This window comes from Podarcis muralis, chromosome 9, assembly GCF_964188315.1.
Source record: "Podarcis muralis chromosome 9, rPodMur119.hap1.1, whole genome shotgun sequence".
NCBI classification, from domain to species: Eukaryota; Metazoa; Chordata; class Lepidosauria; order Squamata; family Lacertidae; genus Podarcis; species Podarcis muralis.
Window position 1 is genome coordinate 43,681,330 of NC_135663.1, and position 26,548 is coordinate 43,707,877.

A 26,548-nucleotide genomic window follows, 5' to 3' on the forward strand; every position below is an offset into this window, starting at 1 on the left:
CACTACCTATTTGGAATTTTGCAATCTACAAGCTTTTGCAGTTATCCTGATAAAAGCAACATCGTTCTTGGCTCTTTACACCTATCAAATACGTATTTTATTTTAATAGATTTATTTGTTTGTTTGTTAAATGTGTATACCACCCTTCGTCTGAAGATTGCAGAGGGGTTCAAAGGCATAAAAAATATATAAAAACACAAAATACATAATGAAAACAAGGGGGAGACAAAACCAATAATCTCCCCCCTCCGCCGTCCTCCCAAACTTATTATTTTCCCACAGCTGGTAGTCAGTATGGTACAGAGGAAGCAAGTATATAACATGGCACACAGCAAGTACACAACATGGCACAAGGATCGTATATTCACTGCCCTCCTGGAGGATGACAAACAGCTGCAGAAACCATGTTCAATTTAGTCAGACAGCGCACTGAGTACATGATTCAAAATTAAATGATTTTTTAAAATATAAATTCTAATGCAATTGTCACATCAAAGGAAAAAATATATAGAAAATATGTGCAGCACATATAGAACTACTAATATGCAAGGTTAACATGTAAAACTTTGCTGTCGCAACCTCACATTTAGCACATCATGATTGTAGGCTGTTACTTGATTGGCTACACAAAAGACTTCTATTTCATTTCATGACAGCATAATTAACTTCAAATGGCAAATTCCTTTAATAGACACTTCATAAAAATACTTTATTTTAAAGTGCTATTTAAATGAAGGGAAAAAGTTACACCAGAGGACAGCTGCAGAAAATTCATCAACGCAGATTGTATCGGTAGCATAATTGAAGGCAGCAATACAAAATTATGTTTTGCAGCAACGTATTTATAAACAAGAAAGCCCATTTCTTTATGGGAGCAGGGCTAGGCCTCAGAAACAGCACCAATTCTACCGGATTAGTTCTGGCCTTCTGAAATGTTTCTTTTGTCACTATGTCAGAACATAGCAGTTACATGGTGCTTTAGAGCACTCGCTTTCAACAAATGTGTCGTGAACCATAATTGGGTCGCCACCCCACTTAAGATGGATCACTGCAATGCTGCTGTCCCCATTCAAAAAACAAAAAGAAAATCCTGGCGAATTGTTCTGAGCAAGGGTGAGGTAAGAAGTAATAGGAGCTTAGAGCCCCAGTGGCTATGAGTGGAATTCATCAGCCCTGCTTGCCCACTACACAGGGCACGTTGCTTCCTAATTCCCAGCTAGTGATGTGGTGGAGTCACTGTTCCATCTGGAGTTCTGCTACTTGAGCCGGCCAGGGCAGAATATGTGCGTGTGAAGAGGGCTATTTGTGAATTCTGGTGTGCCAGCTCCAGGCTGCCGCAGCAGAGAAAACACTCTGGCTGCTGGAATAGTTTAGGATCCAGAAAATCCAAGCCTGGTCCAATTCTGTCCCTTCTGCAGTGCCATTCTTTGGGGCTTACATCAGCTACGGTGGTGGGAACACCATTAGTGGCTGCCTGTCGACTGTCTATGCCACTGGTGGGTGCAGTAGGGTCCTCAACCTTGACTGCAGACACCCCTCACCTCCCAGACAGGCAGAGATCACCAGTGCCAGGTGGAAGGATATCTCCATCATATCTTACCACCATCACAAACATGCACACATGCGCACACACACACACACAGCGAAGAGTAGGGCTCAGGGGTTAGAATTGATCTCTCAAAGGAATGGGTTCCTCCTATGGGATATCTGCCATCTTCCTTCAAAACTCTGGATTCTGGAGTTTTTCCTTATGAACCAATATGATTGCCTTTAAAAAACAAACAAAACAAAACCACTATATGCTCCCCTAACTAGGCAGTAGGGAAGCTTCAGCCAACTTGAGTGTATGGAAGCATGGGATATAATTTATGGTAACGAAATATATAGACAACTCTACAGAATTGTGACACTAGTAAAACATTCTGCAAATAAATTGGCACATCATTTTCAGCCTCGCCAAAACATGATCCAAAAGCAAGGCCATCAGTTACACCAAGTTCAGTTTCAGAGTTAGTGTCTTTTATTCTGGCATGTAAGAAGGACATGTCAGGTGTACTCATTCATTCCATGGCTGACACGTTAGATCACAGCTTTTCATTTCTACATAACTTAAATTTTGGGTTTTCACTCTTCATTTTGGCCAGTCCTCACCATCAAGTTTGAAATGTAGCTCCTTTCTCTCTCTCCCCCCCCCCCCCGCCAACTTGTAATGCTTTCACTTGCAACATTAGTGACAGCAAAGGGGTGGGTTCCCTCCAACACAATGAATGTATGTGTCCTAGAACAGCATTAGCTGCCATAGTAACAAGCTCTCCTCCAGTCAGCATCATTCACAGAGAAGATTGTTGAAATTATTGTCCATATAAATGTCATCATATTTGTGTAATACTAGAAGTCAAAATCAGAGGGCTGTGGTGGTGTTTTCCAAACCTTTATTGAGAGTTTGGCACATACGCTGATGAGGATGGCTAACTGCATCATATCTAATCTAGTCAGGATCAGAAACGCCTCACTCTATAATAAGGGGAATGTCTGCGAAGCAATTCACATACTTAGCTGAAAGGTACTAAAATACTGGAAGTAAAAAGTACTGATTTGAAGATATGAATACAGAAATCAAGGCAAATTATTCTTATGAGGTCAATATGACTGTACAGAGGAATAAGGGTGTGTTTACGAAGACATTCTTGGCTTTCATTTTCCTTTTAACAGATGTACTCAGTAATATTGTTATAGCTTTTAGCAAGTGCATTTTGGTATGTGCAAGTCAGTTGCTCAATTTAATAAACATCTGTTTATTACCCTGTTTGAAAACAAGCATAGTATGGTTAATTGTTACACAGGAATGCATTGTTTGCATATGCCTCTTTGGAAAGTCCACACATACCAAACCTTTAGTTGTTTATACAGATCATATCCAAGTGTGTGTGATGATAATGTGTCTAAGCCAAGATGAATTACAACAGGCTTCTCTTGCACAAACCATTATATTTATAATTTTTAAAAATAAATATCTACCATGCCTTCTGATTAAATAAGTCACTGAATCTGCATAGCGATTTTAAAAAATGCATCTTCACTTCCATCAGTTTAAAGAGATCAAGTGTATCCAGAAACAAACTGAAAATGTTCCAATACAGTTTAAATCATTGAAGCTGCAAACCATTTTAAACACTCTGAAATCTTACTAGAGTATAACCAGACTTAGACCTGCAGCCATGGGCGTAGCCAGGATTTTTTTTGGGGGGGGGGGAGCTGGGACAGGCCTTTTGTTGGGGGGGGGGGCATAACCTCAGTTGGCTATTTGGTTGTGATTGAGTTTTATCTACTTTTTACTGTTAACATTTAACTAAAAATTTCCATCAGGCTTTTATTGGCACATCATATTTTCGCTTTATTACTTATTAGGGAAGACCCGATTATTAAATGCCAAGCTGATATCTGTGGCCAACTGACAATGGATCAGTTTAGAACAAAGCAACTCGTTCTTTTTACTATGTGCTAAATTTTAAATATGTGCAATGAAGAGAATCAGTCTTCTAAGAAATCCTTTCACTCCCACACATCCGAATGTGTTTGTAACAAGAACTATTCAGTACAGATCTATGCAAACCATTCATTAAAAAAGAAGCGTTTTTTAAATAAATCCCTCTTTGAATTGCTTATACTTCTCACTGAGAAAAGAGGGAACCCTCAAATAAAATATGTGAACATTTTCATACAAGCAGATAGTCTCACACACACCAACATATTACAAAGAGTGGACTGTATCACACCAAAAAGAAACAAATCTAGATTCTTCAGAAATTGTTATTGTCATATTAACTCACACATTTCAAAAGCAATTAAACATTTAGAAAGAAAACACAGAGAAGGTTAAAAAAAAAAAAGGCAGCATGCTTTACACTGTAGAAATAGCTAGAAACTTCTGCTGGGAGAATCAACACTAAAATGTAAAATAATTAACATAATGTGAAATTCTAGATAGAATTCCTAGATTCTCCTGCAAAAAAAGGTAATTTCCTCCCAAATGGTACACCTGCTCTCAATGTTTAAGATAAAGGACAGTCAGGGAATGATCCAGCCCCTCCCCTACATGTATGCATGGAACTGCACATGAGGTAGGAGGCTGGAACTCATCACTATGGCGATCACTCTCTGCACGCATGCAAACCTACAAAAATATTTGAGAAATAAAATGTATTTCCTTTCCCCCCCCCCTCGAGACAGAGAGATGCATGTCCCACCCCTGAAAGAAAGGGGGGAAACATGGATTTTCTGTAACAAATGCCATCCATATAAACAAAACACCAGCCGATTACCAGGAGAAGTGGACACTTTCCCATCCTTCCGTCACTTGTGCAGATTCACTTACTGCCAGCAGAAACCTTTGTGTGTGTTTGTGTGTGAAGTTGCCGCTGGCAGGTAATTCAAAAGAAAGCACTACATTGTTTGAGCCCTTCTTTGATGTGTCTTTCCACTGTATAAATGAATATCAAGAGGAACAGTAAATTTGGCAGGTGAGGGAAAAGAGATTTACAATTGCTTGCCTAGGTTGGCAGGTTTACTCTAGAATGCCGCTGCTTTCACAAACACCTAGCAACTACCGTGCCTTCAGGTGTAATAAGTTACTGTTCATATTACCCTCTGATGTAGTGCTCACCTTCTCGTATCTTGCTCAGCAGCTTGGTCAACTATGTTTAGTGGCCACAAAATGCAGCTATTTCTTCCTTACTCATTCAGACTCAGGAAATCAATTTCTTTCTCCATTTATTCAGAGTTTTCACCTAATCTGATTTTCATGCTCCAAATGACTATTATTATAAAACTTATTAATCTCCTTCCATAATCTCCTGTGCTCTTGGCACCACAAACATTACGGAGCAGACTGAATATCTATATCTTCAACCTGCTTTTGAAATGTGAAAATATATGGAAGGCAATTTGTCAAGAGTCTGCAAAATAAATTTAGACACACACACACATAAGGAATGGAAGGTTTGAGAGAGCACTATTCAGATCTAGTGAAGCCAATGGACTTTATACTGTTGACTTCAGTGAGATGTGGCTTGTTTCCAGAGTGACACATCTTGGCCTTGGGTGGGGACAGGAGTAAAAGGCAAAACCTTGGTTTAGTACTATGAGAGTAAGCCATAGTGATTCTTAGGCGTGCATACTCCCTTCTCCAGTGCAGCCACAAGAAGGTATTGGGAAGCTTTCACTTCTGCTTTAAATTAACCACAGCTTTTCATGAAATTTGAACCGGGACAAAATATGGTTAATCTTAACTATGGTTTGCTGAAACAATTCAATTTCAAACCATAGTTTATAGCTCACTTGAACAAACCATAGTTGAGGTTAACCACAGTTTACTATTTAGACAACACAGCAAAAGAGAAGCTCCCAGACTTTCTCCTTGTTGAGAGGAATAGAGGGCATGGGAGGGGTGTCTGCGATCAAGGCTTGCTTCAGCTCATTCTTGTAATGCTAAACCACAGTTTAGTGTTAAATGAAAACATACTCAGAGTATTACAAAGCCCATTTAAACATGCAGCCCAATCCTACTCATGTTTACGTTCTACTGTATTCAATGGGACTCACTCCCTAGAAAGTGTGCCTCAGATTACAGCAAAAACAGTATATGTCACAGTAGGTCTGCCTGAGAGTAGTTCGTAACTTACCTTTGAAATGTTACTTGAGCGGCTTGTTGAGCGGCCTGGAGATTTCTCATTCTGTAAAAAGAATAGTAAAGGTTTCTTAGCTTCTGTCTAAACCAGAAAATTAAAATTTGCACAGGATTCTATTTTGCTTTAACTCTCAGCTTCTGAAAACGTACAAAGTTCATGTCATTGAAGGATTACCAGCTGGTATCCAAAGAACTACTTTAAGCAAGCTCAAGACCTCAGGAATTTTAGATATTTCTTCTTTCCACAGCAGATCTTTATGCTTTAATCATAATTTTAAAAATCCCCACAATCTGTTGTCCAAGAAAAGAAGTTAGAAGCTCCTTAGGGCATGTGGAACTAATTATGCGTTTCTTTGGTTTCTAGCCATTGTTTAAAATTACTTAATAAATGTCAAATCTGGGAAAGAGAAAGCTGATGGTCTCTGTAGCTTCTGAATGTTGCTTTGCACAGCTGCAGGCACTATACGTGGGACACCACCAAGAACAATATTTAAAGCGTATTTACAAATCAAAGAAAACCATGTACATCTAGGCATAAAACTATCTTGACTCATATGAATGGAGCCTGACCCTAAAACTCAGCTAGATATTGTTATGTATGATATACGTATACATACACAGACACAAGAAGTCAAAGGAAAGTATTGCTTAAGTTAGGGGTCCCCAAACTAAGGTCCGCGGGCCAGATAAGGCCCGAGGGACTTGTTTATCCGGCCCACGGTGCCCCCCGCTGCTGCCGTCCGCTCTTACCGGCGCTATGCTGCACGGGTCGGAGGGGCACTGGAAATAGCTTGTGTGCATGCGCAAGCATTATTTGTGCAAGAGCAAGTGTTATTTCCAGTGCACATCTGGGTGGGAGGAGGCCCAGGCACATGTGCACAAGCTATTTCTGGTGCTCCTCCAACCCAGAAGTGCACTGGAAATAATGTGTGTGCACGCGTATGGGCATACGCTCCCCCGCCCTCCGCGCGATCGGCGCTGGAGACACTGGCCCGAGGCGCGGTAAGTTTGCTGACCCCTGGCTTAAGCAGTAGTTATGCCCAGGTCAGCAGAAAGATGCCTCCTAGTTGAATGGTACTTAACTCCCAACACAAGTGGGCATATATTGCCAATTATTAAGTCCTTGAGGGATACCAACCATCATGCAAAGCTTGAATTTGTTATGTTTCCAGTAAGGATTCTAGACAACAACACCCTGCAATATCTCAACTAAAGGTAAAGGTAAAGGTACCCCTGCCCGTACGGGCCAGTCTTGACAGACTCTGGGGTTGTGCGCCCATCTCACTCTAGAGGCCGGGGGCCAGCGCTGTCCGGAGACACTTCCGGGTCACGTGGCCAGCGTGACATCGCTGCTCTGGCGAGCCAGAGCCGCACACGGAAACACCGTTTACCTTCCCGCTTGTAAGCGGTCCCTATTTATCTACTTGCACCCGGGAGTGCTTTCGAACTGCTAGGTTGGCAGGCGCTGGGACCGAACAACGGGAGCGCACCCCGCCGCGGGGATTCGAACCGCCGACCTTTCGATCAGCAAGCCCAAGCGCTGAGGCTTTTACCCACAGCGCCACCCGCGTCCCTTAATATCTCAACTATGAAGCCCCTATTTCTTTTCATCCTGAGAAGCAGCAAAAAAAGAGAAGGTGGTGATGTTCTGAGAGGGGAACCATCTTAGTAGGACAGATCATAGTTGGATGACCTACAATTTTGTCCTTGTGTATATGGAGAAACAAGTGTACCCAACTACAGACAAGTTTTTTCTTTGGAAAATTGGACAGAGGTGCAAAAGCCGGGGAGGTGGGGGGAAGTAGAGGAGAATATCTAAAAATGGTTGTGGGCACAATGGGTGGGAGAGGTGCTTACTGGACTTTTCTGTGTACTTTTAAAAACATAACTGCACCACTGGTACAAGCAGCGATATAGCTGCAATCAGTGGCTCACCATGTCTCCACACGATACCTCAGTTAGAATTGCTAAGCTAAAAACCTATGCACAAAAAAGAGCAAAATTATGTTCATTTCACAATGCATATGTAAAGATACTGCCATAAATATTAATACATTTACAGATGTTACTTGCTAATTGCTAAGGCATATGTCAAGCGCATTTAGGTTACGAACATCTATGGCAACAGAATAAAATACAGTACTATTTCTATATTTTCCCCGTCAGACGTATCTCTTATTCAGCTCTGGAATTTTTCTTTAGTTTCCTACAACATTAATCAATGCATCCAAGTAACAACCTAGTTTTTGACTTGTCTGAGCATGTCACAGTCACCTTCTGTTGCTTCTTTGCTCATGCCTAAATCACCTGGAAATCATTAACAGCATGTGAGAGTGCACCAACATTTAATACTAGGTTAAGCCTAAGGAAGCTTGAGTATTCATTTGCAGTTTTACAAAAGGTATGAACAGCAAAGTATATTTTTGTTGTTTCTTTCACCCCCAGCGTGCAAACATGTTCTAGTTGCTGTGCAACATGTACACGGTACGCTAGCCTGTCAGCTAAAGCATGCTTTTATAATTAAAATCATTTACACATTTCAAAGCACAATTTACAGGCTACACATGAGAGTCAGGCATGCCAACTCTAGGGGGCAGAGATGTTGTCAGCCCCTTCAATATTCCTTAGCAAAGCGCTCAGCCCCCCAAATATCCAAGGAGCAAGGGAGGCCAAATCGAGCATAGTGCAGCATCAATGGAGACTGGCACAGCCAGGCGCAAGGCCTAGCTGAAAGCTGCACTGGCTCACATGGTGTCAGGAGATGTTGCACAGGCTGGTGCAACCTCACACCAGCCCAAGCCATTCCCTGCAGCATCTCCTGACACTGGGGGGACTTGCATGGCCTAGTAAAAGGCTGAACCGGCCTGTGCTGAATCTCCCATCACTGCACAGGCCAGTGCAGCCTTCTGCTACACCACGTCACTCTGGCCTGCATGGCATTGGAAGATGTGTATGACATCATGTGATGAATGTCACGCAAATATAAGAAGTCAGGTCCTACAAAGGAGAAAAAACACCTAGCAATGTTATCCATAAAGGATTTTGCTGGGCTTTCAGTCCGTGACTTCCTGGCTGCACAAATATATCACACAGCTTGCTTGAGATTTACTGTTTTCCTCCTTGGCTCCCAACAGAAGCCTATAGTCCTCTTCAACATTTAATGATTCTGTTTTAGAACTCCTATTTCTGCTTTAGAAAGTTAGTGGTAATCTGTTAGTATTAACATGGTTACTTCTTTGGAAAGTATATATCAATTTCTAGAGAAGTGGGCATGTTAATGTCAAGTGAGCAATTGTTATGAAAAGATGGTGTAAAAGCTATGCATGTAACAAAAACAAAATTATGACAAGGGCCAGTGTATATAAAAACAAAGCCTCACTCAATACTAAGTTCTATTGGGTTGTTTTTTAAAAAAAAAGAAAAAAATCTAGAGTTATGAAAGAAGCAGAAGTAAAGAGATGCTGTCACCACCTTTCCAAACCACAAAGGAGAATAGATAATTTTTTACTCCAGGAAAATCTATAGAATGAGGCTCACGACTACCATCTTTGATCGTCCTTTTTTCCAGTATCTCAATCAAATTTAAGCACTTTGATTAGACTTCCTTCTTCCCATTCTGATTAAAGTACATGTAACCTTCAAATGCAGTATACAAAACATATAAGAATGAAAGGCACATGTCTGTTCCATTTCTTCTTTCCTTATTTAAAGCTTTTAAAAATTCTATTTCTGAAGTAAAGTTTTGGTTTGAAGAAACGTGTAAGGGAATTCACACAACTGAATGTAAAGGGTACACAGCATATAAACTGTCTTGACTTTTATATGCAAGAGATCAACAGGAGATCAGCAGGTGGCCAACACGAAAGCTCATACCAATAACAAACTTAGTTGGTCTCTAAGGTGCTAATGGAAGGAACTTTTTTATTTTGTTTCAACTATGGCAGACTAACATGGCTACCTACCTGTAACTGTTTTAACTGTAGCTCTGGGAGGAAGACTCTGTCATTATAGTATTGTTGCACACCACCCCAATCTCTGAGAGGTGTGAGATTCCAGGGTTTGTGTTTCCTTTTGCAATGAGGCATAGTGGAAATGACACCATGGGTGGTTGTCTTTATGATATGTGGTTTATTTGGACATTTATAAAACCTGAGCCTACAATAAAGGGGTTCGCAACATCAACACCCCAAAAAGGTCTTGTTTCTCCCATAGCCACAGTGCTGGATTCAAACAGAAATCAAACATTGCTCTCAAACATTGCTCCAATTCTCTCTTCAGTTTGCTGATTTACCTGCAGGTCACACCCCTGCACTTTTCAACTCTAGACACAGGTTTCTTCTATCTCTTCTAACTATCTCTGAGTTGAGGGAAGGGTCCCTACCCATTGCCATCTCGCACAGAGTCCCCTTTCCTTTCTTCTCTTTATAGAATCATAGAATTGTAGTATTGGAAGGAACATCAAGGGTCATCTAGTCCAACCCCCTGTAGTGTAGGATATGACCCATCACCCAGGTGATTCCCTCAATACAGGAAGCTAGCCTGGCTTATATTTTAACATTTGCTGGATCCATGGGTTAGAAGGATCTTGCAAACTACTCCCCCCCCAAAAAAAAAACCCCACACATAAAAGTACATACAGCCACAGGCAACTGAAAATTGGTAGGATTTGATTAGTCTAATCAATGGACATTTTGTCTCCTCTCATTGAACCTGATGGGGAAAGGGAATTCAACCCAAATTGGAATGAGTGGTGGGAATTAAAGAGGCAATCTCAAGCCACAGTCAAGGTCAGTTGGTGGGTCTGTCCCAGTAAGTAAGTGAGCAAAGAAAAGGACAGAAGCAGTAGAGCTGGAACCTGACACCAAGCAGAGAACATAGCCAGCAACGAAATGACTCACAGAAGCTTAGGACTTCTCTGGGTAAAGTAAGTGTCCCAGAGGTAGCCTTCAAGAAAGTTCTAAAACCAATTCAGTAGGATTGCTGAGTACCTAACAAAGCAGAGTTTGCTGGCACTGAAGATTACAGCAAAAGTCCTGATAGAAGAGGCTGTGGACCTGAGTGAAGACTGCAAGTAGAGTCCTCAATGCCTATAGGTGAGGAATTGAATTCCTTAAAATAGTCTTCTTAAATGTTATAGTGTGTAAGCCTTCTTAGTTAAAGAAACAGTATCCAAGTAAAGTTCAACATATGAATTAGTATTACCATCTTTTTAAATTGTTATTTAAAGTAAAATATATTTTGTGAAGCGTTCCACTGCTTTGTACTACAGTGGTACCTCGCAAGACGAATGCCTCGCAAGACAAAAAACTCGCTAGACGAAAGGGTTTTTTGTTTTTTGAGCTGCTTTGCAAGACGATTTTCCCTATGGGCTTGCTTCGCAAGACGGAAATGTCTTGCAAGTTTGTTTCCTTTTTCTTAACACCATTAATACAGTTGCGACTTGACTTCGAGGAGCAACTCATAGAACACGGTGTGGTAGCCTTTTTTGAGGTTTTTAAAGCTTTTTGAGGTTTTTGAAGCTTTTCCAAAACTTTCCCGACACCGTGCTTCGCAAGACAAAAAAAATCTCAAGACGACAAAACTCGCGGAACAAATTAATTTCATCTTGCGAGGCACCACTGTACTCTTATGCATAGCTACTGATTGGTAAACCAAGGCATTTCTGTATGACTTTGTATTTATACAAGGTGGCAGGAATAAAAGGGTTGGATAAATAAGTAAAAGTTTTCAGCCTGAAGTAGAGAAAGCAAAACAGCTAAATTGTACTCCTTTAATAATAATAATAATAATAATAATAATAATAATAATAATAATAATAAACAATAGTGTTGGAGATGATGATCTGGTAGCAGTGCGGTGGGAGTTGTGACAGAACTTCATCTAGCTCTGTTCTTAGTGGAGCAGAGATTTAGCTACAAAATATAAAAGTTTAGATTCGTTAATTTAGAAGACAAATTGAATTATTTGGGAGCCAGAATAGCTCGCAAGGAAATCCATCAGGCCATGCTAATTGGCAGACAACAGTCAATTAACATCCAAGATGAAAGAGTAGCCAAGTACTTGACAAACAGCCAAAAGCATTTCAGAAAGAAAAGTACATTAATTAAATACACAGAACAGAGGTGCCTCAATTAGTACAGAGCTGGAAAACAACCTTGTTTATTTTATTTACAGCACATAAAATGTGGATCTTTTTCATACCGTCCTAACAGTACATTCCTGCACACTACTCAAAAATGAGTCCCACTGAGTTGGGTAGGACTTGCTCCCAAGCACATGGGTAGTGGATGACAGCAGGGCAGATTTGCTTTACAGAAGCCGTGGGGTCACAATTCATTCCATGAAATCCTTTTTAGAAAAAAGCAAATTTGCGAATAAGAGTCTTGGAAATCAGAGAGCTGAAAAGAAATGGCTGTTACTTCTGCACCTTATATGTTGTTGTAAGATAAAGTGTAAAATAACTACAAGAATAGGTTTTGTTGTACCTAACACTTTCCTTCAATAATATTTTTTTGTAGCCCAATAGCTCTTTTAGCACTATTGCTAAATTTTATCAAGTTGCAGAGAGAGCCACATTCCTACTCTATGTCTACCAATTGTATACATTAAAATAGATGCAGTAGCTATTTTCCCACTGCAGAAACAGGTTATTGTTGAATGCCAAATTTATATACAATAGCACACTGGATCTTACTTGCCCTATCAGCTGTATTTATTTGGATATTCTGTATTTTGCTCCAAAAACAAATTTCATTTGCCATGAAACTCACTGGGGGACCTTGGGCCAGTCATCACATTGAAGGATTGTTGTGGGAATAAAATGAGGAGTGAGGTAACGAATGCTACCATGAGCTCCTTGGTGGAAGCTCCTAAGAAATCAAAATATAATAAATTAAATATTCTATAGCATCCATCCAATGGCTGACCAGTAAAGGTACAGCAACTTTTTTTAAAAAAGGAAATACCTGGACGCCAAAATTATTCATGAAAGGGTACATTTTACAGTGGAACCTCGGTTTTCGAACGTAATCCATTCCAGAAAATTGTTCAACTTCCTAAACCAGGCATCGGCAAGCTCAGCCCTCCAGATGTTTTGTGACTACAACTCCCATCATCCCTGACCACTGGTCATGTTAGCTAGGGATGATGGGAGTTGTAGTCCCAAAACATCTGGAGGGCCGAGTTTGCCTATTCCTGTCCTAAACGTTCAAAAACGAAAACTGAAAGCGGAAGCCTCAATACAATAGGGAAACTCAAAACGGAAGCTGTGTGGCACATTCAGCTTCTGAAAATCATTCAAAAACTGAAGAGGTTCCACTGTATATGGAATTTGAAAAGTGAATGCTTGAAGGGTAAATGCAAATAAAAGTATCCTCTTCTCCCTCTCTATGGCCTATGAAAGCTATTTATTATGATCAAACACTGACCTCACTCTCCATTAAGATGCTGCTTTTACAGAGCTATGGCAGCAAACATCTCACATAAGCAAGCTCCATGCTGATCTCCATGACAACAGGTTATATTCTCTACCAATAAAAACTACTGTGTCCAAGGTTATACCTCTTTTTCTTCTTCCTGTGCAACTGGCATAATGCAGAAATATAAAGCTGCAATGATTAGCTATTCATTGTGAGATTACGCTTAATGACAAGATGTCTGCAACCCCCAAAAAATCAATGAAATAAAACTTTTAAGACATTATGATAGTATGTTCATAGTAGATGCTTACATTGTGATGGGCTTCATCTTGCCGGTTAAGTGAATATAGCCTTAATTTCTACTAGAATCCTTTCTAGTAGAAATCCTTAGCTGATGGATTTGTATAGCTCTTTTGTAACTGAACTATGAGATAATCCATTCAGACAGGAGAGCGGACCATGGGGATATTGGAAGTGTGCTGATGTGGCAAATGGTGTCTGCCCAGGCCACAGTTTGCCATGCTAAGATGCAAAGGGAAACTATGGTTTCTCACTAACAAGAAACTTGAAATCTCTTCCCTTTGTGCTTGCAGGAAGGGGGAAAGGGAGAATATGTTGAAGGCCTATGTGATTCCTTTCCATATCTCCAGAACATAGTAGGATTCATAATACAAGTGCACTCTAGTATGTAGCCTTTTCTTAGACTTGGGAGATTTCGTGAGCTGGTCTGGGCTAGGTTTTGATCAAGTGATCAAGTGTCAGACGCTAGCACAGTAACTCCACAAAGCAGTTGTCTAACTTAAAAAAAAAATGTTTTGTAATCTTAGTGGCATTCTTGTTGCAACCACTTAAAACCACACAACACCACCTTGTCATCTAGGGCATAGATCACCTGACAGAGTTGTACAATGCAGTGCTCGCCATTACAGACACAATCAGCCTCAATTTTGTGTGGACCACTCAGGACTAAAAGTTAGGGATGGGGCACCTCTGACCCATGGGCCAAATTTGGCCCACAAGGCTGTTTTCCCCATACCCAACTTCCTAACATCTGACATCATTTGCGTCATCGGGTGTGGGGCAGGTTACATGACCATTACATTGGCTACATGACCAAGGTCTCTGTGAGGAATTCAATCATGCAGCTAATCCCTATATAAAGCAACTCTGTCAGCCCCATGCTTGTGGCTTGGGAAGTTCCAAGTGTAGGGCTGTTGTCAGGGTCCAATAAGGATCAGGCCCACTAGACCAAAAAGATTCCCCATCCCTGCTATGGAGCCTTGCAGCACAACCCATCAATGACGGTAACACCACATCAAACATCAGTTGCTTTCCTATATTCATTGAGAAAGAAGTTGTTGAAATAGATAGAATGGAGGCATAGTGACAACTTCCTACTTTATACACAAATGTACGGATAAATACTCACCACCCTCAACCAGAAGCAGCAGAGGACAGCCTGGGTAGAGAGAAAATGAGAGGGTTTCTCTCCTCTCTGCCTGTGCAACAGCGATATCAGATCAATTAGAAGGAGGAGAAACCTAGCTGTCATTTCTTCAACTTCGGAGAAAAGAAGAGGCCACTCTGTGGCCTGGTTTGCACATAACACTAAGGACATAAGTTGTTTAAGAAACCACAAGTTAAACACAGGTTGTCTCCAGATGACTGGAGAAACCACAAGTTAAACACAGGTTGTCTCCAGATGACTGGAGAAACAAGTCATATTTCCCCCCAATGTCTGTTTTGCTTTCCAGCTACTCTTGCCTCTTGTCTTTATAGCTGGGTGAATTTATGGAGTAGGGTGTTTGAACAATCCATGGTTAAGACACATTATGGTTTATTGCCAGTAAACACATAGTCCAGGAAATCATGGCTTAGCTGTGCAAACCAACTAGCTTGGCAGGCAAAGTCACCGATAATAATAATTTATTATTTATACCCCGCCCATCTGGCTGAGCTTCCCCAGCCAATCTGGGCGGCTCCCAGTCGAGTGTTAAGATCAGGTGATGAAACATGTGGCTGCTCTACAACTCTGCAATGATTTACATTGATTGATTGATTGATTGATTGATTGATTGATTTAATAATCAGGCTTTGGGGGGAGTTCTGCTTAAGTACAATATTTTTCCTCTTCTCTATTTTAAAAGCTTATTTTTGTACAGAATACAACTGAATACAAAACAGCTTGGGGAAAATTGAATATGGTAACCAGATTGTTCAGTTTAATAAGGAACTGAAAATGCTAAATTGCAAATAGTGTCTTTAACAGAAGGAAGGCATGCCTACTACATTACACGTTTTGTGCAAAATGCAATATTAAAAACTATGTAACATTTTCTAATTGAAATAAAATCTAACAATTGCATAGCTCACCTGTATCAGAAAAAAAGTTGAAAAGTTACATGTCATAGGATGGGTTTCACAAATTGTCTTTGCTGACTTATTGCATTTTAGGGAGCCTGCATCTGAATATGCTAATATAAAGAGACATGAGGCTTAAGATCAAATCAGCAATCCACTGTCCAGATGACAGTCTTCCATTTATTCTGAGTTTACAGATAAAAGCTTTGAGGAAACAATTACCTTATGTGTCTTTTCCATTAGCCATGCAGTACATGGAACTGACCAGATGATTTTTATCTTTTGCCACATGTATTTTTTGTGTGTTAGCCTGATCTTTCATTCTCTGGACAGATTGGAGAATTCCCTTTATGTGGAAGAGGATCAGGAAGAAGTGTCCTTGCTGCCTACTATAGGGGTGAGGTTGGAAGAATGGGTAATATAATTGATGGTGAAGCGGGGAATGGATAAGATAGTACTGCTCATTTTAACTGGAGCCTAGTGGGGGTGGGGTTAGCTCTTGGTTTGGCTCCTAAACAAGAATTCATTGAGAGAAAAGTTAGTAAGAAAGAGTGGAGAGGAGCCCTAACAGAGGGAGATGAGGATGAAGGACTTGGAGGACTAGAACTTGCTGTTGAGTGAATATGTTTACTGTTGCAAGAGATGTTTATCAATTTACAGGTGTTCACTGTATATTTTACATTTATTTAAAAGTATATTATCTTTTTTTACAAAATGTTTTGTTGGTGATGTTTTTCCGTAAACATATCAGGAATATATGCAATGGAAAGAACAAGTGAGTTAAGGAGGCTAACAGCACTGATTGAAACCAGCAATATAAAAACAGCAAGAAAATACCAAACACTGAATCACAGAATCATAGAATTGTAGAGTGAGAAGGGACCCAGAGGATCAAATGGGTCAGTGCCCTGCAATGTGGGAATCTCAACCAAACCATCCACCACAGATGGCCATCCAACCTCTGCTTAAAAACCTCCAAGGAAAGAGTCCACCACCTTCCAGTGGACTTGGTTCTACAGTCAAGCAGCTCTTACCACTGGAAAGTGCCTTCTGATGTTTGGTCAAAATCTCTTTTCTTGTAACTTGAAGCCATTGGTTTGGGTCATGCCCCCTGGAGCAGAGGAAACAAGCTTGCTCCATCATCCATGTGTCAGCCCTTTATATATATGAAGATATGCTCCTATTTTCCAGGCTAAACATACCCAGCTCAATCTACTTAACTTTTTTTATCTACAAAAATATCATTGCTCTACAATCAGTTCAAATAAAAAAACCAACTCTACAAAATGGCTGAACTAATTGTAAACCTTACACATTTCAAGAGCTAATAAGGCTTGAATGCTGAAGAGGAAGAAATTTTGTGAGGTTTGGAAACATTTTATGGCAACAATCAGAAGAAAACTGACTTCCACCACAAACTGCATCAAAACTCAGTCTCATAGAAAAAAACCGACAGGTAACTCACACCTCTTAAGTCATTTGAGATGGAAAGTAAACTGTCTTATAATGCCCATTTATCATGTAAGATAAGTGATGATATAATTATATGAAAATACATGGATTGTAAAATAAATTGCCATGAATACTTGATCAGCTAAAGAAGCTATATAAAAAAGTTATAATACGAGAATACAATCTGAATTTGGAATAATCGCTGCCCAGGTTCATATAAACTGTGTTCAATACAAAATTATTGATTGTGAGAGACCAAGGCAAAGAGTGATGGCATGAAGTCTAGAGCTCAGATGTTTTGGTCTCTCCCTAGCAGAGAAGTCATGAACAGTTATTAATTCAGAGTAAGCTTGCTCATAAGCCACTACCTTTTTATGCCTCATTGTTTTACTAAACCTCTGTGAAGTCTTATTTGCCTCTTCCATCAAAAGTTGCCGCAGCATCCATCCAATGACTAACTTACTAGACACTTTTGCTAAAAGATTAGAGAGCAAGAAACTGCCTTGAGGAAAAAATGGGGAGCAGCCAAGTGCTCTTCAAAGAGAATGGACCAGATGCTGACTGGTAGTATAGGCATATAATTTTTCAGACTGCCATCACTGGAGCAAATTAAAGATGTGATTTATGCAAGATCAGTGCAGACTCTGTGCACTATGACTCCCAAGGATAATTATTATCTGTGTTCTGAAGGGCAAACTACAGTTCTATAAAGGTCACTAAGCATTATAGAATCTTGTGTGCTTGAATATTAAAGGAATAAAAAGAATACCCAAGGACCTGTAAAATGATGGATGAGAATAAACTACTGCTGTGTTTATAGCACTGTCAAACATTATATAGGATTCTTATTTATTCCCCTAAATGATAGGCATCTATCTAGGCACTAGTTATAGCTCATTTCTGAGCATCACTATATGCCTAGGTACTACCTAAATCAGATCACAGCTGATAGCCAAGAAGGAATGAACAGCAATAAATGATAGGTGCATCCATACTTTTTAGCATGTAAAACCTGAACTCCATTCTCAGTCCTTGGCAACAGCCAGAGAGCTGTGGGATCCAATATAAACATTGTGTTAAGCATGTTAGTGGTCCTTGAGCAATACTAAATAGCAGCTACATTGGGGAGGGATCTAGATTTTGATCGAAACATTACCACACTTCTGAAATGGAGTGCTCCACAACTGATATCTAATAAACAACTGATACCTACCGTAATAAACAATAGTTTATTAGTTTAGACCTTTCCTTTCCCTCCTACAATGGATACAGCAAAACAATTTTACAAATATTCATTTTGATCATCATTTTCCAAATCTGAAGTCAATGCAATGAAACTAAATTCAGGACTGATTAAGAAAAATATTTCATCTGCTAATTTATCTCAAAGCACTTAATGTTTTGCTCTTATATTTATCATTTTAACTTCTACATTTCAAAGTACATTTTTTGAAACATTGCGAGTGATTTATTTTCTTAATGCTGTAAGTTCATTAATTGTAGCACTCTATAGGGCCCATTTGGTTGTACTAGCTTTCTCCGCTGCTCAACATTTAACTTGAATCATTTGCATTTAGAATCTTTTCAGCATTTTTCAGACAAACTTAATTTTCAGCACTAAAATAGCTACACAAAAGAATTTTTTTTAAAAAGACAACACGACACTTTCCTATTCATTCAATGCAAGCTCATTGTTTCTAAAAAAAAAACACATGTTTTGCTTTTAAATGAACTACTCAAATTTTGTTGCATTGTTTTGAGTTCCTAGGCTATATGAAAAATTCTATGGCCCCAGAGTATGCATTCTATAATCAATGAATGCAAATAAAGTTTTACAGTTTGTTTAAACAAAATGTGAACTTCAGCAGCTATATTGAGGTGAACTGGAAAGGTGTAGGCAAGAAAAAGAAAGCTTGGGTTGATTTGTAACACACATTCCATTTTTACATTACCAACCATTGTGTTTCTCCGAAGCTTATAGTTACCAAATAATTCAAATCCCTTGTTACCAAAAGCTCGTCCCAGATCAACAACCACAATCTGTTTTATCTGTTAAATGGTTTCCTGCCTTTTTTCAACAGTTTTCTCAGTTGCCTTGAAGGACAGTAGAGATCCAAGAATATAGGAAGTAAATAAAATGTGTGGCCCTAATAAAAAGGTAAAGGGACCCCTGACCATTAGGTCCAGTCATGGCCAACTCTGGGGTTGTGGTGCTCATCTCGCTTTATTGGCCGAGGGAGCTGGCGTACAGCCACTTTGAATAGTCACTTTGAATTCAGCACTAAAATATATAGAGATTTAAGGGAAGGGAAAGGATGCGGGTGGCGCTGTGTGTTAAACCACAGAGCCTAGGACTTGCCGATCAGAAGGTTGGCAGTTCGAATCCCCATGATGGGGTGAGCTCCCGGTGCTCGGTCCCTGCTCCTGCCAACCTAACAGTTCAAAAGCACATCAAAGTGCAAGTAGATAAATATGTACCGCTCTGGTGGGAAGGTAAACGGCGTTTCCGTGCACTGCTCTGGTTCGCCAGAAGTGGCTTAGTCATGCTGGCCACATGACCACATGAAGCTGTATGCCGGCTCCCTCGGCCAATAAAGCGAGATGAGTGCCGCAACCCCAGAGTCGGTCACGACTGGACCTAATGGTCAGGGGTCCCTTTACCTTTACCTAAGGTAAGGGAAAGGGGGGATATTGTCAATTGTAACAGGTTTTCATAAGTGCTCCGTGGTGAAATCCATGTGTTGTTAAGATACATAATAATAAAATATTAGCTAACTGCAGGGGCCTTCTGAATAGATGACAATTTCACTATTAGTAGGAATGACATAGCAGCCTGTGTTTTGTTGGCCCCAAAATGGAAAGTGAGCAAGATCCCTTGCAAAGAGGATTGGCAACTTAAGGTGTTAGAATATGCAGAACTTGCTGTTTTAACCTACAGAATAAGCGAGCACGAAGAACATATATTTTAAGAAGAGTGGGAAATATTGAATGTATGGAAAATAATTGTACACAGTTGAAAACGCTGGCAGCTTTAAAATAAATTCAACAGAGTAAATAATTAAGAATTAGTCCGGTAGCACCTTAGAGACCAACTAAGTTAGTTCTGGGTATAAGATTTCGTGTGCATGCACAATTCTTCTTCGTATCTGAAGAAGTGTGCATGCACATGAAAGCTTATACAGTACCCAGAACTAACTAAGTTGGTCTCTAAGGTGCTACTGGCCTATTTTTTAATTTTTCAACTACATCAGAGCAACACAGCTACCACCTGAATCTAGAGTAAATAATATTTGATTTATGTAAAAGTGGAAAATTGATTTGAATAGTTATGAACCATGGAAGGAGAAGGAGGGAAGTCTTTGGATGTTTTAAAGTTTGTAAAATAGTTAGAGTGTGTGTGTGTGTGTGTGTGTGTGTGTGTGTGTGTGAGAGAGAGAGAGAGAGAGAGAGAGAGAGAGAGAGAGAAGGGTAGGGGGTGGGGGGTGGCTGAGAGAGACGAATGACCGAATTTATCAGAAAATGCCCAGTCACCATCTGTGATGCTTACATGAACTGAGGAAGACCTAAAAGTAATAATGGAAATAGGACATTTTGCTGCATAATGGTCTCCTGCTGCTGCTTAAAAGCCAAAACGAATAGTGACTCACTCATGATTATTCAGAAGTAGGAGATATTGATCTTGGGGCAAACGGCTGCAGTGACATTTTTATTATGCCAGGATATTGAAAGAAGCATAGTCATTTGCATTGTTATAAGATCAAGGCAGGTATAGTGAAATAGTTGAATATTCTTCAAAGTACTGCATGGACCACAGCAACAGACTTGAACACTTCAGTCCACTCCATATGTATAAATTGCAGCAGAGACCACAGCTAAGTGTCAGTGTTGGCAGCATTCCCTACTCTCCCTCCCTCAGTTAAAAAGAAAACAAAAGCAAGCTTGCTATGGCCTTACTTGTTGAAGAGGACTACGGAGGAATTTTACTCACCACACAATTGGCTAATTCATGATGAGATTTTTGCCTTCTCATAGCAACATGCATAGTTGGTAGATTACAAAGTATACTCAGTACTTTTTTTCTAGGAAAGTAGGTGCCTGTAATCACCACAAAGTTGTTACAGCAAATGCCACACTTTTTAACAACAACAAAAAGAGGTGCCAGTACTAGTTACCCTTGAGTGCTCCCTGAAAAAAGCACCGAATATACTTGTTTTGTTCTCAACTTGCAATGTTGGTGGGGAAGGGGCAGGACCCATAGACTAATAAAGGGACCCCCACAAGGGAGCTTGGGTGGGGCTATCCTAAGGCCTCAGCTCTACGTCAGGGGCTGGGGCTGGCTCCCTTGCACCCAGGTTCATGTGGTGGCTTACTGGAATAGCCTGAACCAAGCTGAACCATTCCCTAAATTCTGACAACTCCCTCCCTTCAGATCCCAGCCAGCAGGCTCGACATGCGACATTGGTCAGCAATTGGGCTACCCTAGTCCAGTATCCAGCTACATTATAATCATAATGGGGATTGACCTTGGCATAATCAATAAAAATTGTGTGCGGTGTTTGCTCCTTCTTGCTTGCACCCTGGGCCTGAGGCACCGTAAGTTGATTATATTCTAAAATCAACATAAAAAAGGTAAAGGTAAAGGTACCCCTGCCTGTACGGGCCAGTCGTGACCGACTCTGGGGTTGTGCGCCCATCTCACTCAAGAGGCCGGGGGCCAGCGCTGTCCGGAGACACTTCCGGGTCACGTGGCCAGCGTGACAAAGCTGCTCTGGCGAGCCAGAGCCGCACACGGAAACGCCGTTTACCTTCCCGCTTGTAAGCGGTCCCTATTTATCTACTTGCACCCGGGGGTGCTTTCGAACTGCTAGGTTGGCAGGCGCTGGGACCAAACGACGGGAACGCACCCCGCCACGGGGATTCGAACTGCCGACCTTTCGATCGGCAAGCCCTAGGGGCTGAGGCTTTTACCCACAGCGCCACCCGCGTCCCAAAATCAACATACAAACACACAATTACATCTCAAGAGAGAGACACGTTTTCATCTTTGTACATAAATGTAATGAAAGTAATAAGGGGCTCTCACATGGCACTCTTTATTCAAAACTATCCACAGGCCAAACAGCAAATGTTTATTATATGTTAATATGTTAAATGAACATTAAGTTTTTACACTGATCTCCTATGCATGTCTAATCAGAAGCAAGAAAATCCCATTGAGTTCAATAGGGCTTATTTTAAGGTGAGTGTTCACAGGATTGCAAAGAAATCTATTGTATGACAAAGTTGTCAACAAACCGCTTATGCATTCTCTTGTGCAGCGATGTTCCACTAGGGCAAAATATTTCACCAGAAGAACAAGCATACAACTAACTGATTTTAATATAGCACGACACTGGATTTGGTCCATTGTTTTTATGTTACTTTATTGTATACTGCACTGCATAAACATTTTTAAATAATAAGTGATTTAGAACTGCATATATATAGATATAAATATATAAAACTTGACAAGAAATGTTTCTCAAGGCTTGCACACACCAAAAGTGCACATCATAGTAGGCTGATATGCTACTATGCAAATTAGCGTCAAAACATCCAAGATTTTCCAGGTACCAACACTCATTAATCACAGAAGACTATGGATGAATAAATGTAATTCCTGCATCCTATGCAGTCCATTGTATTTCAGTGAAAAGCAGACAAAATAGAAAATTGTATTGAATTTTCTCATGTATAAAAGAACAAATTGCATTCAATCTACTTAATTTTTTTATCTACATGAATCTCATTACTCTACAGAGTTGTTTAAATAAAAAAAATAATTCTACAAAATGACTGAACTTTACACATTTTGGGAGCTGATAAGCAACAAATTTCTAAGCAAATACACAGGAGAAATGACAGAGCTAGCTAACACAGGTATCATTTAAGGCAGTGTTTCCCAACCGGTGTTCCGCGGCACACGAGTGTGCCGTGAGACGTTGCCTCGTGTGCCGCGAGATGCCTGGAGGGAGGCGGGCGAGTCGGGCGGCGAGAGGCGGGGCGGCGGCGGCGAGGAGAGGCCGCGCCTCCTGCTGCTGCCTGGCGCTCCTCCTCGCAGCCGGAAGCGCTGCCTGGGCGCCTCCGCGCGACTCTGCCTCGCTGGGTTTGGTCTCCCAGCAGAGACGGGTCACACGCGCCCCTCCCTCCCTCCCTCAGCCTGCGCGGAGGGAGAGCCAGAGAGAGGCATCGCTCCTGCGCGGCGGGAGAGGGAGCAGCCGGAGCGATGCCCCAAACGAACGCATGGGACCGGAGGGGAAATCCTCTCCGAGGCGGATTGAGCGCAGCTGAGAGAAGCCTTTCGAGGAGCTGCCGTGTCCCCTGGAAACCCCCTTCCCAGCTCTGCCTCAGCCGCCGCCGCCTCAGTTGCCGCCGTCCCTCAGTCCCTCGCTCTGCTGCCTCCTCCCACCCCCAAAGCTTGGAGGTTCCCCAGCAAGGGGGAGGGAAAAAACTTTCACTTTTGTGCGTCCCTCCCGGCGTGACGCTGCGCGCTGACGTCACGGGGCGGGGCTTTAATGGTGGTGTGCCGCGAGATTTTTTTTCAGTAAACAGGTGTGCCGTTGCCCAAAAACGTTTGGGAAACACTGATTTAAGGAACAGTATTATTGAAGAGCAGCTTTACCTCCATAGCCTGTATTTACAGGAACATACCACTTAAAATGCCAAATCACTGGCGGCAAAAACAGCTGGAATTACTGTGTACCATAAGCATTCTGAAAACATTCTGTACCATAAGCAACCATTATGGCTGTATGCGACAAAAGCAAAATGAGAAATCACTATACCTACCGTATTTTTTGCCCTATAGGACGCACTTTTTCCCCTCCAAAAATGAAGGGGAAATGTGTGTGCTTCCTATGGGGCGAATGCAGGCTTTCACTGAAGCCTGGAGAGCGAGAGGCGTCGGTGCGCACTGACCCCTCTCACTCTCCAGGCTTCAGGAAGCTATCCGCAAGCCTTGGGAGCCCGGCGGGAGTGCCCGCCAGGCTCCCAAGGCTTGCGGGCAGCAGCCTGCAGCACAGGGTGCACTGCGGAGCACGCCCCGTGCTTCGGGCAGATGTCTGCAAGCCTTGCATGCCCGGCGGGAGCTACCCACACAAAAAAGCTACCCACACAATAGCTTCCTCACGAGCCTTCTCATTTGTTCTCAAAAGTTTTCATCCAAGTTTTCCCCACATCCCCATATAATTATAAAGTTGTGACAATATCCTCAGCATACTCATTTTGCCTGCAGGCTGCTAGCAGGTACTCTTTCGTTCTTAGGTAGCAAATTGTGTTTTGTCTCATCACTGCTAAATGAGTAATAAAAGTCAAGTTTCTAAACAGAATGTCTGGAACCTGAGTGATAAAAATGTAAAATCCAAGGAGTCCAAATGTAAAAAAATCAGTGGGACCAGATGTTGGTAATTACATCTAAGCTATCAGAAAGGCATGAAACCAAAACAAGGATAAAAACAACCTTTCAGTTTATAAGAGAATGAAACCTGAGGACAAATCAGTCAGTTCAAAATCATTCCTGTGTGGTACCAGGGATAGTTCTGTCGGACCATTTCTCTAAATTAAATTGATCTTCATGGAAGAAGGATTACACTTCCATGCTAACAGAAGAAGCATGAACTGATTTGTGTTTTTTTAAAAAAAAAAATAAAAAATGGCAGGGGTATTTCAATAATATTTCAATTTCCTTTAGTTTTGTTTGTTTGTTTTTAATTCTACAATAAGATAAGCAAAATATGACTCCTTGTGTTCCATATAAGCTTCCAAGCACTTTCAAGTCGTTCATGGCAGTGGATTCAACTAGCAATTCAGAAAAAATACAGCCAAGTAAACAATGTATTTCACTGCCTCTGTGATATCTTAGTGTAAAACCACCTGAATTTCTTTGATACTTTCAGAAGAACTCCAATTACTTTTCTAATTAATTCAAAAATCATTGCGGTTTTTGTCCTATGTTGCTGTATTGCATTTAACTCGTTATTGTACAGCACACCAGAATTCTGTTAGCTGTTGTATAAACTAGCAATAATTATTTATTCCAGAAAGGAATAACAGCAAATGAATGAATACAAAAACCAAAGGTAAAAGCACAATAAATCATGTTTAAGATAATCAGAATATATTTAAACGCTTGGATGAATTAAAAGAAAATGCCTTGAAAAGACGGAAGAGTTTTTGCCAGGCATACATGTTGGATAAAAGCACCAATGCAAAAGCCAGATGCAGGTGGCTGGAATGCAAAACAGGATGTTGTTGTCTGCAGATGTACTGTTGGAGAAAAGGGGGAGTCTTTTCTCTGTACTGAGCACCGGATGTTAGCTCAGTGTGTCATCTGACCTGTGCTGGAAGTGCAGGGGCGGAGTTGTGACTCTTCTGATGGAGTCTGAAGGGTGCAGTCACGTTTCTATGTACTGCTGAATGACAGGAATAAAAAGACATGTAAATAGACTCCTGTCTGTCTCATTTCCCCTCCCTGGGGGGGAAAGCTGGAAGAGAGAAGCAGAGGGTGTGTTCTTCTCACGTCTAATGAGGAGAATCGCCGATTTACGACCTAGTCTGTCGGGAGTCGCAGACGGAAGGTAAACAAGTGTCTCACTCAGTTTGCCTCGGGGGAGGCCAGGTACCTCTGACTGTGAGCTGAGATAATGACAATACATCTCTGAGGAGGGCAGATTGTTGGGGAGGTGGCACTTCTTCAAATATTATGGTCCCCAGGCATAGCATGCTCACACTGTGGAGTCCCTATTGTGTGTGGTGTATGTGTGTGAGAGCTTACAGAGGGAAGTTGTCTAGTCTACTCCTCATAAATACATTTGATTTGATAACTGGCCTCTGGACATTACGCAATAGGGCACCTTCTAGCTGAAGCCTGCATAGCCAGATAGATGGGAAGCGCATCATAGCACATTTCCATGCCAGGAGTTACAGTATAATCAAAACTGTACTTTGTTGTGGGAAAAGATAACTATGTATTTGCTCAAATTAACTGCATGTACAATGAGACAGAAGGCTCCAGTGAGCTATGATGAGAACAACCCCTTTCACCTTTCCAACAGGGAGGTTAATTGCTTAGCCCTTGCCTGACTTGCTAATTTTCCAGAACAGATTTTCACAAGTAACAGGAAGATTACCCTCTGGTAATGTTACAGAGAAAGCTTATGACTGGCTTTCTCATGAATTATTTCACTCTCTCTCTCTCTGTTATTTGTATACAAAACTAATACTCCTCAATCACATGGAAATCCAGGTCTGCATTGATGCAGGTGAACCATTCCTGCTATACTCCAAAGAGAAGCTAGTAATCACAATCAACACCTCAAACACATTTGGAGATTTGATTATAAAACGAAGGCACCACTGTGATTTGGAAACAGAATGGTTCTTGGGGGACTATTTCTAGCCCCAAAGTGACAGGCTTTATACCATCCATACAGATCTCAGAAACTGGGAGTCAGTCAAAGGAGGCGCTTGCTTTTAGCACTTGATTCTGATGAAGACCAAGAAACTCTGATGTCACCAAACTATAATGCAAGCATCACCTTTTGCATGGATTGTGCCTAGATTTCCTTTTTCAACCACAGAACCAAGAGACTGT

At 41.1% G+C, this 26,548-nt stretch overlaps 1 protein-coding gene across 6 annotated transcripts in view; it reads right to left on the minus strand.

Moving 5' to 3' along the window:
- Positions 1-26,548, minus strand: part of MARCHF1 (membrane associated ring-CH-type finger 1) — a 139,263-nt gene that overhangs the window by 62,278 nt on the left and 50,437 nt on the right. For all 6 annotated transcript variants that reach the window (XM_028743857.2, XM_077934136.1, XM_028743856.2 and 3 more), the window contains one exon: positions 5,682-5,732. In XM_028743857.2, the coding sequence (XP_028599690.1) occupies positions 5,682-5,732 (51 nt within the window). The remainder of the gene's footprint in view (positions 1-5,681; positions 5,733-26,548) is intronic.